We start from the raw sequence: 18,870 nt of genomic DNA, 5'->3' as shown, positions 1-18,870 counted from the left end.
AAAATCCATAAAAAATGGATACGAGGAAGGAGGGTTCAAATGTTTGTTAAGTTAACTTTGAAAATAAACGAACGAAAAAAAAAAAAAAAAAAAAAATTTTAAAGCGTTCCAGGAACGAGACTCGAAATAGTCTACATGTTCGTCAATGCAAGTTAATCCTCGACAGTCACGCCCTAGTCAGCAACAATCAATTAGCTACGTGTTTTGTGTACAGAGTTATTTCCGAAAAAAGAAGTTACCATCTCCATACTACCCAGTTCCAGTTAATCCAGTTTGAGAATTTGTCTGGCTGTATTGTTCTGTCTGTCAATTGCGGTATACGTTTGGCCAGCTAGATTTGAACTGGTTTTTGTGCCGCGCTATTTCCCTGCTCGGTTCCTCCGTGTTTTCAAATGAATTACAGTTGTATTTTCACAATCAATCTATGTACTTTCTGCTTTGTAATAGGAAATTATCTTTTTGAATGAAGGAATTATGAAACTGTTTTTTCTACGATTTAATTCCTCGTTTGATATATTTACTGTCATTGTTACTAAAGTATGCATGTGCAATGCATTTCAAGATAAACCCGTTCCCCAGAAACAAGTTGGATGTTTTTTCTCGATGCACGGTGGTCTTCTTCACATCCATAAAAGTAATAAAATTGCCAGAATGGAAAATTCCACTTAAAAAAAATTCCAAAATGGAACTGTCAAATTTCAATTCAAGTGAATAGCTGAAAACCTCTGTGAATATTTAAATTTGGAAATGTATAATTGGCATGAAACACACAATACATTTACACACAAGACAAAATATAAAGAAAAAGAAAAAAAGGATGAAAATTTTACTAATTTTTTTTAATTGGCTTCCTTCTAGAAAACGAACCTTTGGCGTACGACGTGCTATTGTCAATAATTGTCTTGCACGCCGTGACGACCGGTCGCACTACGATTGAGTATGCGTCAATTACGAACAATTCCAATCTGTAAATAGACGCGGGCATGAAAAAGGAAGATAACGTTGGACTAACACAAAAGGCTATTTTGGAAAATGTCAACGAAATGCAGAAACAATGGCGATATCAACATGGAAAATATTTTCGATTTTTTTGCTAGACTTTTGATTCGTTAGTAGAGCAACATTGAAGGCTTTTATATACGAAATCACACCGGATCTCTTTTCTCATTTATTTGTCCTTGGCGGTGTCGATGCCGTTTTCTTGTTGCTCGCGCTGCATTTGGAGCCTCCTGAGAGCACGTTGACGCGTACCGCTCAAATTGGTGAACGTCACATTAACCACAGTAGAGGGCGACACCGTATTCAATTTAGTGTAGTAGCCCAGCTAGTACATGAAAAAGAAGGGGAGAGAAAAAGAAAAACACCGTCTTTAACACTCTTTCTCTTTCACTAGACTACAATAGTAGGGGGATCGAAGGGGAAATGAACCATAAGCTAGTAACTAACAAACTAAACCCAGAGGGAAAAAAGAAAGAACTGGGTCACAACCACCAAGCCCCCAACTAAGAAATTGAAAGACATTACCAGAATTTTATGGACCCAAAAGCCAGCTGAAGCGAATTCCAAACCCAAGGTTCTCATATGGCCACGGACGAAATCTCTAGGTAGAGGAATTCTGAAAGCAGGTTTCTTATAACGACTCATTTTGGAGACCACGAAACCAGGCAACACGCACTGGATTGTGATGCCGAACGGAGCGTATTCCAAGGCCAAATCTTCACTGAATTTGTAGACGTAAGCCTAAAAAGTAACAACAAAAATATTGCAGGTAAACGAAAGGTACTTCATGTAACACACAACAATGAGTTACCTTTGTACTGGAGTACATGGTCATAAGAGGAGTCGGAAGAACGGCGGAAGCCGAGGATACATTCAAGATCAATCCCTTCTTGCGTTCCACCATTTGTCTCAAGACCAGGATACACATTTGGGTCACTGAAACAACGTTACAGTTGATCAGAGATTGAGAAAATTCGGTCGCATTGGGAACCTAAACGCGTGTACAGAATAAGAGGAAAGAATTAATTAATGTCGTTAAAAAAATCGAATTTTTCTTGGCGCCAGTGAGAGTGATGTGAAAGTATTCAGTGCACGTGGTAACCACAGAGAGCAATATTCTTTCGTTCTATTTCTATTTCTTATAATGAGAAAAATAAAACAGTAAAATAAAAGGGAAAATGAGGATTTCCACTGCCATCTGGTGAAGGTTAAGGGAATCTTACCCACTCCCCTTTTCAAATAAATTCTTCGCTTTCACTTTCCCTAAGGTGGAGTCAATTTCCATTTCTACTAATAAGGGGCCATTGCCTTTTGGAGTGGGCCGTGTATTTAATTTTTAAGGACTAAAAATCAAAATTACCTCAGCTAAATATTCCGGGTACGCGTATGACATACCAACATTGTTGATAAGAACGCCGATTTCCAGGCCTTCGATTTCTTTTTTTATACGGTCATAGATCTCAATTCCACTGGTGAAATCCACATCAATGATTTTCGTTTTCACTTTATACTGTGATTCTGTAAAAAAAAAATTAGTTTAGAAACCAATTTCGTATTTGAAAACATCAACACCAGATACCAATTTCGGCTGCTACATTCTGCAGTTTGTAAGGAGAGCGACTAATCAAGACGATGTTTAACCCGTGAGAAGCCAACTAGTGATTTCAAAGGAATGCGAAAAGTAGGTCAAATTTTGCATAAAACTTAGGCTCAGAAATTCAAGTTGATGTTACCTCTTCTGCGTACGCTCGTCCAATTCCATCGGTGGCACCGGTCACAACTTGGAAAAAAAAAAGGCAGAAAGTGAGGGTCATTCGTTAATCATTGATTTATCAAACCAAAGTATAGAAGAAGTGTTAGACCTACCGGCCCATTGTCCGATGTTTTTCAGCGACAGAGATCGACCTAAAGCATGACCTATAAATGTGGAGTACATAAATTTCCACACTTCCCGAAAAAGAAACCACGAGACTGTGCCAATGGACGCAAGTCCGATGAGTTCCAACAAGGTATACTTCATGTTGTACGAACGGGGAGAAACGTATTCCAATAGATTACGTGTTCACTCATACACAACACCACCATACACTCAACAAGTTGAACACGAATGAAACTGCCAACACGTGCGGGACTCCTTCAACTTCAGCGCGCGCCCCCTTCCAGAGCTCAGCACAAACTGACGCTTTTCATAAGGCTACGTTCTTAGTATATACCCATACACAATGTAGTACGACCAGTTTTCATTTCGTAAGCTTGATGTATTTTGCTTGCATCTTTTCTCGTGGCGCCTTTGGGTCTTTTTTTCTTCGACTCTCGGCAAATAAAAGGCGTTTTCTTGTTTTAGGTGGTTTTAGGTCAACGGATTCATGGAACTCGCCTCAAGGGATTCATTCGGATTTATATCGCGTATATGCGCCACTGCTCTCAAGGTGCGCTACTACGAAGCCGAATCTTCTTTAAAATAGTCATCTATTTTTACTTTTTTAACATTATCCTCAGATCCATTGAGGCATTGACGCAATATTATATTACGTCACAGCTGGGCTGGGGGGTTATTCGCCTGGAGTTTTTATTTTTATTGCAATACAAAAATTTGTTTAGTCGGGTTTCGCTAATTTTTTTTTGAAAATAATCTTTTATTAAGGGCCAGAATCTCCATTAAAAAAAGTTATGTATATGTGTATATAATTTTAAAAAACCCAAAAGCGCAATAAAAAGAAATCTGTGAATAACGAAGGCACGAAGCTTTACTTCGACCCGCAAACCAAGTATTGATGATTTAAAATGGCTACCTCCAGGCTCGCTTTCAAAACAGTGCGTTTATTTTGTGATACACCTGTAGCCTTGACTGATAAATTTCGACATATTCTCTCTCTATTCCCTGAAGATCTCGTGTTTGCATTTTCTTACGGATCAGGAGCTTTTCAACAACATGGACAAAAATCTACCGAGGTGAGACAGAACTCGGAAATAGGCATTCTTTCATTTGTTTGTGTGGCTGAATAATGTATGTTTGAGGGGTGGTTTAGTTAACCATGTTGGGAAATCACAATTATTCGTAACTGTATACAAAGCGGGTTCAGTGAAACTTTCGAGACAAGATAGAAAGAGGTCGAAATGTACTCAGAGAACTGGAGAAACACTGTACTCTGGAAATTTTATAACAGGTTTTCAAAATTGAGCTACAGTTCATTGAAACCTTCCCCGGGCATGTTTCTCATTTTGAAAATGTGTTAAATGTAATCAAGAAACCTGTTTTTTTTTTGTGGTTATTTAAGTCCAAAGGAAAAGTGAGGCCAGTAATGGTACATGAAATTAACTTGCAAAGATAAATTTATAAATTTAACTATTAGATAAAGAGCGATAAAGAGGTAATAAATAATGTAATTAGTTACAGGATAGACATTGCTTTAATATTCTGCTGTTTAGAAATGCTCTTACGTAAATCAAAATGGTAATATCCAAACCAAAGAATTTCAATTGTTAAAATTTGTGTGCGAAATATTTGATCATCGTTTAACGACTCGGTCGTAATTTTTTTATTGTGTTCTGAACTGTGTGCTACATGTTTCCTGTTACTCGTGATTTAGTAAAATTATTGAAAGTCCTCGTCCAAACGGGAAGCTGCGAACAACTACCGAAAGCAGAATCAATCGACCCTTCAAGTCACCGTTCACGGGAGGCAAAGGTCCAACTACTTCAAAATCTTCTCCGTGCACTCCAACGCCAGTCTGTTTGCGTGATGACGAGCAAAACAAACGAGTGCGAAGCCCTATTCAAAGCCCTTTGAGTAGCCGCATATCAAACAACGGTTCCGTCACCCCACTTCAGTTCAATAGACTCAAACGAGCCAGACTTTCGACTCCAACTTTGGATGAATTGCGTCAAAAGGAAGCACAGCTTGATCGTGAGATTGCCGGACTTGTGTCTGAAAACCTCTCCATTGAAGAACTTGATCGCCAAATTGATCTTCTGCATCGCTATAATGACATTAAAGATGTAGCCCAAATTGTCATGGGTCGATTGGCCGAACTGGAGAATGTCACTGTTAAAAGCCTTCATGAAAAGTACGGAGCTCCACATTGCGATTGATTTCCAACGCACACGATTTTTCCCCTTTTCTTCTCCCTGTCACCGTGATCTGTTTTTATAACTGTTGGTGATTATTTACGTCTTTCCCAGCAATACAGTACTGTTTAGGTTTATGTAACTCTTTCCCAATTCTTTGGAAAAACGTACAGTGTCAAACAATAGCCTGATTCTGATTTTTAGGAGAAAGCTATGATGTAACCGCACGCACTAACAGGTTCTTTTATGTTCTAATTCAAGGGAAATGTAGTGGATCTCATTCTGGTGGTGGATGATGCCGAGACATTTCACCGATTGAATTTGGAACGTAATTCGAAGCATTATTCTTCCATGAAATACCTCGGTCCACATCTGCTGGCTTCATTTCAAGAAAAGTGGGGTGCTCGAGTCTACTTCAACACACTCGTCCCTTATAAACATGGGGTATTTGAATATTATAATGCATAGTGATTGCTAACTAGCAAAATCTGAATTAAAGACGGGGTAATATTTCACAGTTACTCAAGTATGGAGTGATATCATCATCCGCTTTGGTTGCAGATCTTCTTGACTGGGAATGGATGTAGGAAATTCAACGATTTTGTGTTAAAAATGAGAAGAATTTGATTTAAATTTTACTTTATTTGTTCAGGTATATAAGTGGCCGGTTACACAAGCCCGTCATGCCTCTAGTGTTGCCGCACTCGAGCCATCCATTACGATCTGCCCTTAAGCATAACCTACAGAATGCCATGCACACGGCGCTTCTTCTTCTTCCTGACACGTTTCAAGAAGAAACTCTCTACCAGACCTTGGCCGGCCTTTCCTACTCAGGTTTTTATGAATTTCTTTACTATTATGACACGTTTTCACATATGGAAATGACTCGTCATTTTTGTGTGAATAACCTAACCGAACGTTAAAAGAACTGCACATGAATGGCAAAACATAAGCTAAATAGTTCCCTGCTGCGCCATTCCTATCTGTGGACTGTGGTCGCCTACTGAGTCTACTTGTGAAAAATGTGAAAGTGGTCAAGAAGAAAGTTGCGTGTCCTTGTCATCGAAAATGAGTGTGCAGATGTATTTATATTTTGTCCCAGAAAGTAACCGATTAATGGCAAATAACAGGCGTTTTTCGAATAGTAGTATGCTACCTTACTTCCATTTGTCTTGTTGTTAAATTTAATATTTTCTCACTAGGTGATTTCCGAATGAGTTTTGGTGAAGATCGTAATAAAGTCAAGAACATCGTCACACCACAAATCGGTAAATTTCGTGAATTATATTCTTCCCTTTGGCCCGGATTGGCTGCGTATGCGGAGTTCAATACCTCTTCAGGGAGGTGCGAGCAGGACACTAGCCCTGGCGCTCGAATGTTTCACCTCAACTTATTGCCCAAGCAGATTCAGGTAATAACGTATGCAACGTTTGCACATAACCGGCTTCGTGAAAGTCTCCCTGATAAAACTCCCCGAACTGGTTCTCACGAATCCTCAGTACAAGCGTGTTCCCAATAGAAGCTGCACCATTAAAAATTGTTGCGATGGGAAACTTTTGAGAACGACAATTTCCCCACCGGCCGGCAGACGAACCGTTATAAGCAACTCCTTTTAGCAAAAGTACCACAAAATTATACCAAGGATAGAGAAACGGGGATTATTTCGTTTTCCCTGAAAGGCATAGCAGTCTATGGGCGAAAGAGGTTCGGGCGGCCTTGACCGACTATCCATTCGAAATCGATTTATATTTTCGTACCGTTGAGAAGAAAAAACCTTTTGTCTTTGTTTTTTCAATCCCTGTGAAGAAATGTTTTCATACGTACCTGACTTTTCATTTTCAGCAAACAATAGTGCACGAATGGAATCGTGACGGACGATGGCAAGATGTAGAGGATGTTTTCCGCGCTGCTGCCCATGATACTGAATGCCCTGAACTCGTTAAAGAAGGTACATTATTTTCTAAAAAATGCTGTTCTTTCTGGAGATGGAAAACGTATTTCTATAATGACATATCACTTGGTATATTTGCAGCTGTACAAAAAACAGTCAAAGCTTCAAGTTGGACTCAAAGTATTAAAGGAATACCAACTGCCGGGTTCGTCAAAGCCGTCCGATATGGATTTGCCAAAATTAACAAGTTTTGGAAGAGTCTGAAGAAGAATCCCCATGATTCGGAATAACATTTTGTAAATAGACGAGAAGAATATACTTAGCCTGTTTTAGGCAAGACACAATCACGAAATATTTGAATCCCAGTTATGAGCTAGCATGATAGAATAATCAAATGGAGTTAGTCCGAAAAGTGATCTTAAACTCGGGGGTAGCGTAGAGCATAATTCTTCGATATTGTCATTTCCCATATTTTCTTGCTGATCGTTAGCTCCGTTCACCCGGAAATTAAACAGTTCACTGCTTGAAGAGCAAAACAGCGGTAGCAGTTTAGGCAACCCGATTTTTATGTCATTAAGGCGCGCTCCAAGACTACACAGATGCTTCCGGCGACGAATCAGGACCGTGGCTCTGAAACCGCTAGAAATACAAAGAAATAAAAATGAAAAACAATGAAAAACAAAGAAATAAAACCGCTCTACCAACCCGATGAAATCCGTTTCAAATTTGCTATCGTTCTTCAGTGCGTGTAACAAGTTCATTGAAATTATTTCAGCAGTTTGGTGTTCGTCGTTACTAGTGCGCCAGATGTGAATCCGTAATGTGGTGCCTCTCCATCGATCGCGAATTTGTAATCCCAAGTTATAAGCTTGCGTCAAGGTTAGCGTCGTTCCAATAAGAGATAGTTCTTCCAAACGTGGACAACCAGCAATAACTGCATACAGAAGCCAATGAATGGGCTCACCTTGGCCCACGTGTAACTGCTGATTCGGTTTCACAGCTGACGCTGTAACCGGACATGCTGACTCTGCGGTTGCGCAGAACTGTAGAAAATTGAATTCAAGTTCCACAAGTTTCTCGCACTTCTGTAGACGACGAATCAACGTGGCAGCTGTTTGCGATGGCCGCTGCCAAGCGATGGAGCAAAACGACATGCACAATCTTGTCAGTTTCCGGCCAAGTCGTTGGTGAACGGAACGGAAGAATTTCTTGGTGGATGCGTCGTTCAACGGTGGAATGGAAGGAACAGGTGCGGCGCTCTCTGGCATCTTGGGTTTCATGCTGACTGACAACTCTGTCAAATTCCTCAGCTGGTCCAGTAAAACAAAAAGTTCTGGACCTCCCACCACCTCAACTTCCTTTTTGTCCACTCCCTATAAAAGAAATAATTGGAAATAGTATCATATGATAAAGGCAATAAAAAGTTAACAGTAGTTATGCGGATGATTTTTTTTTACCTGAAACGATGCGACTGTTTCTGTCAAAGAGAGCTTCGTCAAGTGAGGCCATTGACTTTTGACGTTAAGGTTATCACTGTAAAATTCCATGTCTTCCTTACTTTGAATTTCCTCGCAATCTTCAGGACATCTGATTGAAATGAAGATAGATATTTTAAAATAGTTCTTTTTTTCTTTTTTAACTGTGTTTATCGATAATTTATACTTGGAGTTAAAAAGGGGATCGTTTGGAGATGGTTGATTCGAATTTCCGGTAGGGAACTTGAGACGAAACGCGCCAAACATTTGTGTTAAATTTGACCTTGGAGATTGGTCATGATTTGGGTTTGTCGCAATTTGACTGATTATGGACATGCATGAAGTACCAATGGGAGGTACTGGTACAGTATGTAAAGGCAATTGTATCAAGAACCGACAACCGTTCAAGTTCAACTCCTGCAGTGGACTAGATCTCATAAATCGATCTACTATTCTAAGAATAGAGATGTTCTAAAGAAAAAAAAAAGAATTTCCTGTCATTATCTTTTCGTTAAATATACATTAAGTGGTTTTACGTCGATCGTAAACTTCCATCCAGCCAAAGAAAGCGACACCAGCTTCAAAGCGGTTGACAGAGCATAAACCAGCTTGATTATACTTCCTTTACCGATGCTAATATATCCAGACGAGACGTCTAACCAGGTCAAATTAGTGTTGATTAGAATAGGAATGACTTCTTCAAATCTGAATACAAATGATAATTAAACAAAAATGATAATTAAAAAGAAATTATAATAATAAAAAAAAAACATAAAAAATTGTATATGGAAAATGTCGATCTACCTTTTCAATTTTGCTAACCGAAGAGACTTAAGACTTTGGCTGTGACGTATGGCTTGCCCTAAACAGTTCAAATCCATCGGTTCCAAGCAGCATCCCGTTAAATCCAATCTGGACAACTGACAGTCTGGCGCTTGCAGAGCGACAAAAAGTGAATGAAAACCGCTTGTGTGGCTACCTTGTAAACACTCAGGTTCATTTAGTTTAAAGAACCCTAGTGCATTCGGAACCAAGATGCCTAATTAAGTTGACGTAATTTAAAATTAATAACAGTTATCTTTAAATGTTCTCTAAATGTGTATACCTGGCAACCTTAGTCCATCTTGGAGCTTGAAATCACCGTGATTGTTGGATTCCAACACAGACAAAATCAATGCTAACAAGTTTGCTTCGTTCTGGGAAGTTTCTTCAGCGTGCTTAGCAGAGACTGATGATGAGCTAGTATCGACTGACTTTCTTGGACCTATAGGTTCCGGAACTTTTATTCCAGCACGTTGACGTGCCGCAGCATTAAAATAAGATTCCAACGTCTGTAAATCTCCTGGAGAACCTTCTTCAAAGCGCTTATCCACTCTGGATGGTGGCAGTGTTTTGAGCAGATTTAAAGAAACTATAAAAACAGGAAATAAACAAATGTTAAGTGAAATCAAATAAAAACCACTGAAGGATGAAATACCTGAGAGGTGCTGGAGAGATTTCAAAAGAGAAGCGATCGAAACGTAGCCTTCTGGTCCGCAAGATAGTTTTGACAGGACGAGAGATTTCACATTAGATTGGCGCAGTCCTTGGCTGAGCGCGACGACTTGCTGAGTTCCAACATCAACGCTTATCTTGATAGAAGTCAAGGAAAAAGCAACGTAGCGATAGTTGAGCGTGTTGTTAACGGCCGTAATAACTTTAGTGGCCCAGGTGTCGCCAATCAAGTGCAGACTAAAGTGACGTAGTTGAGTTTTCTTCAGTGCCTGCACTGTGAAAGCTCCCATGGCCACTACATCATTCTCGTCCGGCGAAAGCCCGCAAGCTGCACTAACAACTAGGCAAATAACAGAACGATTGGTCTGAAAAGCCGTGAAGAAACGATCCAGGGCGGCGCTGTTAAACGGCGCGTCAGCCCAGACGAATTTGATTGAGCGAATAGGACAGTCCGGTTCAGCAAGCAGTCCGGCCCAGCCATCCAGCTCGATCTGATTTGATCGGACGACGACTATTTCACTGTCGAGAATAGATGACAAGGCTCGCACATTGTCAGAGGTAGCGCCACTTTCACGTAGCAGCTCGAAGAGGGTTATGACTGGAAGTTCAAACGCTGAAAGATGATGCAAACGGAAGAAGACTGCAGCGTTCTCTGCCAACAATCCAGCCAAGAACTTGAAAATCAAATTGAGGCTTTCACGCGAAATGAAACTGGATTGCAGTAAGCTGAAATGTTCGACAAAGCGCTCTTCAAGTGAGCCGGACAAGTACCAAGCGGCCAAATACTCCAAAAACGCCTTGTGGATTGGTTGATAGCAGGGGTTTTTCGGGATGCATAGTGTAGTGCTGCGAGGTGCGCTCCTGCGGATCATCAGACCCAATTCCAGCACTAGCTCACAGCTGTTATCCGGTAGTTCTTTCAACTGCTCATGAGTGAACTGAGTGCCACCTCGTGCTAAAGCCTGAAGACACAACAGACCGAAATCGGAGAGGGCTTTTTCATAATCTTGCTGAGTATAAAATGACGTTGAAGACATTGCAGCCGATCCATCCTGGATTCCTGAGATTTGCTTCTTATTCAGCGCCCTTCGAACAAGCCAATTAACAAGTCCTTGGTAGATTTGGGTCATCTTGTGCAATATGCCATCATTTATTGTGCCTTTCTCTTGATTTTCATTGCCTTCGTCTTCGAAGACGACGCAAAGGAAAAGGCACGTTAACGGGCAAGAAGCGAGATGTCGGCTGCTTGAATACGGTCCGTCAAGGAGGTTGATTAGCTTGGTACCCAAATTCGGCTTTTCCTTGATTTGGAAATAGTTCTGAATAAACTGCTCTGTTTGTCCCAATCCGAAACCGCGGATTTCAATGCGCCGGTTGAAATAACTCAGAATGTTGTCGTCTGATGAGACCGATCTCGAGGTCACCACTACACTCACCTGTAAAGTAAACACGCGGAATTTCTAGCCATACTTGGTTAATTCAACAGCCAAAACTACCTTGTCGAATATGTTGCCCTTGAGTAGCATGTCTATAGGAGCTCGATGTTCGGACGATAATTCATCAAGTCCGTCCAAAATGAATAATATGCTCTGATGGTTTTCTTTAATGTAGTTCCACCAGTCTTCTCGGTCTTCCAACGATTCGTGTTGCGGGAAAAATTCGTTAAATAGATAACTCTGCAAGTCTCCCTATTTGAATGAAATGTCGTTAATGAAATAGCACTTGTATCAACAGGAAGTAACGTCAAACAATTACTTGGAAGTCTCTCAGTGGGATGAGAAAGACGAGATGAAATTTGTCAATATACTCCTTTTTTGCTGCCCAGTCAAAGGCCATCTTCAAGGTTAGTGTGGTTTTTCCGTAACCAGGATTACCTTCGATGAGTACACGGCACGGGCGGCCCCCATTTTTAAGTGGAAACTCGCTCTGAAAATTTGAAAAAATATCGTTAATTATAGCAAATAACTTTCAGTTATGGAAACAAAATAAACCTGCTTTTCTTGCACAATTTGCTCAAGAGAAATTAAGGTGGGGCCAGACCGGCCATCGAAGCGGTCGCTTGTGACAAGCTGAAGTGCTGTATAAAGATTATCCAAATGAGGACTGAACCAGGTACACCACGGCAAGGGAGTGAAGTAAGCCAAACGGTTGCGGTACCTGTCCTGATTAAATGTTTGGACTTTGTCGACAATAACCATGCGACTCTCCGATCTTTGGAAGGGGACCTTGTCCCATAAATCCATTAATATTTTACGAAACACAAAATCATTTAAAATCAATTTACGTTCTTGGAATCCGGACAATTTATGTAGTTCCACTGTCGTCGATCAACTATGACTGAAGTTGCTCTATCAAATGTAATATCCGTTTTCTGATTGAAACTATTGCCAATGCGGACACTTGAAGAATTGGAGATTTCAACTGCGCTGTTTTCGAATTTGAACTGGCCAGGGTCGGTTGTCATTGCTGCATTTCTGACAAGTTGGTCGCAATCGATCGGACAAGCGTCAATATCAGAGTCTTCAATCTGCGTATTTTTTCTGATTGGCACACGGTCGGCTGCACTGTCAGAATATTTTGGATTCACGTTACCATTAACATTTGGATCTGTAATGGGTTCAGCGTCTGTTTCGTAGACTAAATCGCCATTGGTCAAGTCAATGCCACCTTGCGAAAAAGTGAACGCCATTCTTTGCCCAAATAAAGATCTAACGATAAACTGCGTGCTGTTCCAGTGCCATCAGGAATAGTGCAGATTTAAATGGACTTTAAACCAACAAACTTTTGGAGCATGAACCTTTCGCCTTTTCTCAAGTGTGTTAAAAAAGTAACAGATGTAACATTGGGGAATTCCGTGGCCGAATCTTGTACAACTATAGCTTCCGGCGTTCGAAGTGGGCGCAAAATCAAGGACAAAATAGCTCGTTTTCCATACTGTAACTTCATCACTTTATGCCCTTGTGATATGAGATTTTATTTCGACACTATCATTTCATTAACACTTCACAAACTGTCAATTGTTTTCGATGCACAAACAATGCGAAATAATCTGTACAAAAAGTTGTTGCGCAATTGCTTCTCCCCAATCCTCACTGGTAGTAAGAACTTCTAGATTCGTGTGCGTTCAGCGGCCTTGTATCCGGCTGACTAACCTGTTCAGTCGCTTGCCCCTCGCTAGACTCCCTTCACTAGTTCAACTCAGACATTATCCTCGAGGCGCTGCAGCGGTTGTTTTCTTTACTTTCCGCACGAAATTCAAGTATCTCTTAGTATGACAAGGCACGGCCAGGTACGGACGGTTAGGACTTGGGAGATGGGAAACATTTTGCGGAACCACCTCCTTACCACGTAACAAAATCACCGCTGAATTTATACTCCTGTAGTAGCGTGATATTTACACGAATTTTGCCCCAGGCACTATAGAGGGACTAGGGTTTTTCCCTTCAGAAAACCTATCGTACATGGAAGAGATGGACGTTTCTGTCATACAATTATGCCAACCATTGTTCAGATTTTGGACTATGCGAGCACAACCAAGGCACTCTTGACCCGAGTAAAATACGGCGTACTGGCCAGGAGTAAGAGCGCGGGTGGGTCGATCTAGAGTCACAATGAGGCCGGATTGATGAACTGCGATTTGAGCCGCCGTCAATGGTTTTGTATGCTGAAATCGAAAAAAGCAATCAAAAGTATTATTTTCTTGTAACTCTCCCGGAGTGGAGTGAATCCAGTGTGGAGTGCTGGAAAGGAACGCATTCGAAAACAAAGCAGGATGGTTTGTACCGGACGCCTATCAAATTATAAAAATTTTATTAAGTAAAATTTTTACCGTTTACTTGTTTTATTTCTCTCTTGGAAGTTCAACAATCTTACCACGAATATAGTTCGCGTTTCTGGTTGCTTGGAGGCCACAAAGTATGGCTTGAGGCAGCCACCTATGCGGCATCGCTGGCCCAATGTCCACATGTGAATACCTAAATGTTGTCCCACCTCCTCATCAGTGTCAACATCGATAAAAGGGCCGGGGTTGTTGGGTACGTACTGAAAATAATATAAAATAGAAATTTTTCATGAACATCAAGCGTCGGCTTGGTGACATACCTCAGAAATGAATTCTTGGAAATTTCGCCGTCCGATGAAGCATATGCCAGTGCTGTCTTGCCTATTTGATACATGCTCAAGCCCATTATCGCTGGCTAACTTTCGAACCTCACTTTTTAATAAACCACCAATTGGAAAAAGGGTTTTCTTTAATGAACTTTGTTTGATGTGGCTTAAGAAAAATGTTTGATCTTTGAAGTCATCACGAGAAGTGAGCAATTTTGTATCTAATGAAATTTTATGAAATTTTACCATTTGAATAGAAAATATTTATTTAAAAGAATAACATTGATACTTTCAGATTCTGTTTCAACAGAATTTATCCCAAGTGATGATCTAGCATAATGTCCAGTAGCCACAAAATCAGCACCCAACTTTTCCTTGGCATAGTCAAAGAATAAATCAAATTTGATGTGATAATTGCAAAGGATGTCTGGATTTGGAGTTAATCCTGCTTGGTAATCTTGCAGAAGATTCCTAAGAAGTTCATACATGTTTATTATTAGTATTTGATTCCTTCTTCTACTTATTAATGTTAATTCATACTCAAACACATGATTCCAGTACTCTTTAACAAAGTTAACTTCAAAAAATGGAATATTGAGAATCTTACAAGTCCGCTCAGCAACTTCAACATCCTTGTCCGATTGACAGACTCCCAATTCATCCTTTCCATCCCAGTTTTTCATGAATACTCCAACAACATCATAACCTAGTTAGAATTCATAAGTCTTTAAGTACTTGTTTAAATAATTGCTAGTGGATTTTATACCTTTCTTCTTCAATAATAAGGCCGCTACAGAAGAATCTACTCCGCCAGATACACCGCATACTACTCTCCTTATTCTATTTATAACAATCATGAAAAACACTTTTGTTTGACCTATTTGTCGTATCAAACTGATAACTATTCTAAAATAATTTAATTTGAAAAAAGTCAAAACTCATAAAGCGCTGGCCATATACGAATAGCATTCGTGTCGTCTGCATGTTGAATTGCACTACGGAGTCCTCTAGCGTCAAATGTGGCACTGCACTTCGGACCTATCTATTTTACCCCGTCTGTCTGTCGCGTACTTTTGAATTGCAATAAGATCTATATAGTCGAGGTAGTAGAGAGACTATATAATTAATTTTTAACCTCGAACAAAATGTAACATGAAATTTTTTAAATGAAATGAAATGTACGTATTTATATGGCGCCTTTTCATTATATGCTCAAAGCGCCTTCAGTTTCCAATTTAGATGTGATTGAACACACCACAGTATATTTAACGTCATATCCTTGAAAGAAATCAAGAATCCCGTATTATGCATGCTGCCTCAAGGGCGCTACTTACAGTTTTATGACGGGTTCAGCTGGGGTTCGAAGCCTCATTGCCTATTTCCAAAGCGTTGACGCTCTAGTCCACTACACCCCACATCAACCAAGTAGTAATTCAAATGTTTTTTATTTGTAAAAATATGGTACTTCTAATTAGAAATAAATTATTTAAAACATTTTCTCGTGTTCTACGTCTTTTACTTTATAACTTATCGAATTTTCATAAACATCACGTGTAAAATAGGTTATTTATGAAATTAATAGTGACAGACGGTCAAATTATTTTCAGTCGCGCGGCAGCCGCGGTTTACATGGTGCCTTATGGCCAAGCGGCCCTGACGAAATCAAGTTTTTCTATTGAACTATAATACTTAAAAATTAGAGGCTTTCGCCATAAAATTAAAAAGATCATGCTTAATTGATTCTAAAAAGGCCAATTAAAAGCGATGTATAGCTTTATAATTATTGATTGGCAAAAAAATCCTTTTTGGACTTCCGATTGCTCAAATTTAGCATTAGTAAGTAGCATTAATATTAGTAGCAGCATTGTCATTTCTAGCATTAGTAAGTAGGAACTCAACACCGCAACGACGAGGCGTGAGTTACTGAGTTGTCATGGTTACTTACGTAATTCCCTGTTCAATTCCCTATTTTACTGTTGCAACAGAGTTTTACCATTATAAACTAGAGTAAAACTACAGACTAAAATCTAAGGGACCCTCCCCAAACCTGTAAGAACTCCACATCATCCAAAGTGAATTTTCACATAAAAGGCCGCCGCGAGGTTGCCATGGCTGGGGTACGCGTGATTGGTTTGCTCTATAGATGTTATTCCAACCAAAAAGTAGTAGTCGAGTAAGAAGTCGTGCGCAGTTTACGCCGATGCGCACCACTGCGGCCGATAGCAGAACGAAAATTTTTATTACGCTTGACGCTTAACGTAGGTCCAATCCTTTGTTCAAGAACCGTCTGCTTCTCGAACAAACGATTGGAGCTACGTTAAGTATGGACAATTGACGTGAGGTCGGCCCAAGCCACGGCACCGTCAAGACGTACTTTCTCTCGCTCCAGACAATAGTGCTTTCATCCAGCCGGCGCGAACCTAGAATCCCGCCCAACCTCCTGAAAAAAAAAAAAAAAAAAAAAAAAATCGAAAACTTCAAGTTAGAAATTGAACCCCTCCTCTCAAGTAACTGCGCTTAAGAAAGTGGTGTGTGCCGTATCCGACCGTATCTTCGGCATCGAAGTGTCAACCAAGTGGGAAATTCCCCCCATACCATCCTCTTTCTCATCTGAGTAACGTGGCCATCTGGCTCGAAACCACCAAGCTGCCGCGCCGTAGCAACAGCAAACCCAGCAGGGCCCGTCAAGCTGCCGGTCACAATCAACGCCGAGAGTCAGCAGGCGAGCAACGGGAGCGTGAACGGCAGGCAATAAGGGCGCTGTTGATTGAAGAAAGAAGAGAAGAGGAAAGAAGGCGACTGATTGAAGAACGAACGCGTGAGGCGCAGCGAATCTACCAAGAATTGAAAAAATCGGCTAGCCAACAACAACTACACAGAGCGGAAAACCAAATCGAAGAGCAAGAAGAATTCATCCTGCAGCTTGCGATCGAACCATCCGAAGAATACGGTAATATCAATTAGTCCTAGGCTTCGGCTGGTTGGGCTGTTGATACCCGTCATTTGGCAACTAGTCCTAGGCTTCGGCCGGTTGGGCTGTTGCTAAATTCACACCCCGTAGCACCTAGTCCTAGGTTTCGACCAGTTGGGCTGGTGCAAATCATAAAGAAAGCCGCGAATACATACCCCATCCAGAACTTAAATTCCCGTCCCCCCAGGTGACGCCCCCCAAGTCCAAAATGGCGTCGACCAGCACCGAATCAACCATCGTACCAATATTCATCAAGAGAGAAGACGGAAAATCATTTAAGCAAATGAAATCGAAAGAAATCGCGGAAATAGTCAATGAATTGGAAGAAGAACTAGGACTCTTCGAAAAAGGAGGAGTCTCAATCGCCACAGGGGGCGACCTATTCATCAGACCAGCCACTAAAGATCAGCAATTAAAACTCCTAAAGATAAACTATGTGCACAAAGGAAAGATTATGGTCACCTGCAAACTTCCAAACGCAGCAAGCGGATCCAGGGTAACCATCCACCAGGTCCCACTAGGCGATACCGATGAAGAAATTTACCACGCGCTCCAAGACAGAGGCTACAAAATAGTGTCAGTGTATCGATTCAAATCCCAGATAGGCTTAGGTAAAGCACCTACCCCAACAGTGGCCCTCGAATTCGAAGAAAATGCACCAAGTGAAATAACCCTAAACGGAATGATGTTCAAGACAAGGCCATACATCCCTGGCCCACCAAGGTGCTCAAAAAGGTGTCAAAGACTGGGCCACACAAGCAACCACTGTAGGGAAGAGGAAAGATGCAACAACTGTGGCTCACACCACGAAGACATGACAAACTGCCAAGCCCCTGCTCGGTGCATCAACTGTGAGGGCAAACACCCAGCCAGCTCGCCGTCATGCCCAAAATTCCTAAGGATGAAGCAGGCAACCAGACCAACAACGACTGCACAAGGTAGATCACCCCTTGCCCACCCCAATAAACATCTTAGCTATAGCCAGGCATTGGGTGAGCCTTCGCCTCCCATCAATCACGAAACAGAAACCCTGAAAGGGAAAGTAGAGGCCCTACAAACAGACCTCGCCGGAATCAAAGCCGAACTTGCTAAGGTGAAAACCCTGGAAGCTAAAGTAGGAAAACTGGACACAACGGTAAACCATGTCCGGGACTCACTAGCCACTCTCGAAAAAGGCCAACAAACATCGAACTCCAAACTAGACAGGCTTGTCTTGCTACTGGCCAAGCTCCTTCCGGATACAGACACCGACGACATGGACACAAGCCAACCAGAAGAGACAAGACCAGTAGCCACTGGCACAAGACCGGCCGTCAACAAGAGCGCAAGAAGTGAACCTGCACCTGATCCAGCAACCAAAAAACTTAGAAGCGGCACATGCACCCTACAAACAACCAAAAAATGATGAACCTTAAACTAATTCAATACAACGCAAGAAGCCTCACAAAGTCTAATTTAATAGAATTCAAAGCACATTTGCACCTTCACAAACCCCACATAGTCACACTATGCGAAACGTTCTGGAGAGATTCATTCAGCGTAAAATTCAAACAATACTACGTAGTAAATAAAAATCGTGTAGGCCAGGTAGGAGGAGGCGTGGCAATATTAATTCACAAATCCCTCCAGTTCAAACAACTTCAGCTGCCAGACCTGCAAACAATCGAATCAATAGGGGTATCAATATCCACAGAAAACAACGGCAGAAATGAAATGCTAGACATCATATCAATCTACATACCAAATGGCCAGGCGTGCGACGAGGATGAATTGACCCAACTGCATAGATTGACCAGCAACAACACCATATTCTGCGGCGACTACAACGCAAGACATGGCCTATGGGACACAAGAAGCACCCATCC

At 41.1% G+C, this 18,870-nt stretch overlaps 4 protein-coding genes across 5 annotated transcripts; 1 reads left to right on the top strand and 3 right to left on the bottom strand.

Moving 5' to 3' along the window:
- Nucleotides 1-1,168: 1,168 nt before the first annotated feature.
- On the bottom strand, nt 1,169-2,813 carry LOC124330255 (very-long-chain 3-oxoacyl-CoA reductase-B-like). The gene is made up of 6 exons (XM_046788701.1): nt 2,733-2,813; nt 2,579-2,654; nt 2,360-2,517; nt 1,811-1,990; nt 1,525-1,740; nt 1,169-1,324 (listed from the first exon to the last, which is right to left on the bottom strand). Exons 1-6 carry the CDS (start codon nt 2,811-2,813, stop codon nt 1,169-1,171), a joined length of 867 nt encoding a protein of 288 aa, XP_046644657.1.
- A 98-nt stretch (nt 2,814-2,911) lies between these two features.
- LOC124320598 (phosphatidate cytidylyltransferase, mitochondrial-like) lies at nt 2,912-7,302 on the top strand. 2 transcript variants are annotated; one of them, XM_046783446.1, is made up of 8 exons: nt 2,912-3,008; nt 3,887-3,951; nt 5,329-5,511; nt 5,586-5,650; nt 5,720-5,901; nt 6,270-6,478; nt 6,910-7,015; nt 7,100-7,302. In XM_046783446.1, the coding sequence occupies exons 1-8, from the start codon at nt 2,912-2,914 to the stop codon at nt 7,246-7,248; spliced, it is 1,056 nt and encodes a 351-aa protein (XP_046639402.1). In that variant the 3' UTR covers nt 7,249-7,302. The 2 variants fall into 2 exon arrangements, with proteins under 2 accessions (XP_046639402.1, XP_046639401.1); XM_046783445.1 differs by lacking the exon at nt 2,912-3,008 and having other exon boundaries at nt 3,632-3,951.
- LOC124320580 lies at nt 7,065-12,720 on the bottom strand. Its single transcript, XM_046783412.1, has 12 exons — nt 12,212-12,720; nt 11,919-12,152; nt 11,683-11,853; nt 11,424-11,615; nt 9,911-11,363; nt 9,539-9,844; nt 9,238-9,472; nt 8,970-9,138; nt 8,621-8,904; nt 8,416-8,545; nt 7,664-8,331; nt 7,065-7,597 (listed from the first exon to the last, which is right to left on the bottom strand). Exons 1-12 carry the CDS (start codon nt 12,614-12,616, stop codon nt 7,303-7,305), a joined length of 4,542 nt encoding a protein of 1,513 aa, XP_046639368.1. The 5' UTR covers nt 12,617-12,720; the 3' UTR covers nt 7,065-7,302.
- A 144-nt stretch (nt 12,721-12,864) lies between these two features.
- On the bottom strand, nt 12,865-15,035 carry LOC124320593 (mitochondrial tRNA-specific 2-thiouridylase 1-like). The gene is made up of 6 exons (XM_046783439.1): nt 14,801-15,035; nt 14,575-14,740; nt 14,324-14,505; nt 14,029-14,255; nt 13,801-13,968; nt 12,865-13,717 (listed from the first exon to the last, which is right to left on the bottom strand). Exons 1-6 carry the CDS (start codon nt 14,889-14,891, stop codon nt 13,322-13,324), a joined length of 1,230 nt encoding a protein of 409 aa, XP_046639395.1. The 5' UTR covers nt 14,892-15,035; the 3' UTR covers nt 12,865-13,321.
- Between the last annotated feature and the right edge of the window lie 3,835 nt (nt 15,036-18,870).

This window comes from Daphnia pulicaria, chromosome 1 (genome assembly GCF_021234035.1).
Source record: "Daphnia pulicaria isolate SC F1-1A chromosome 1, SC_F0-13Bv2, whole genome shotgun sequence".
Taxonomy (NCBI): Eukaryota; Metazoa; Arthropoda; class Branchiopoda; order Diplostraca; family Daphniidae; genus Daphnia; species Daphnia pulicaria.
This window is presented reverse-complemented; position numbering and strand designations above follow the sequence as displayed.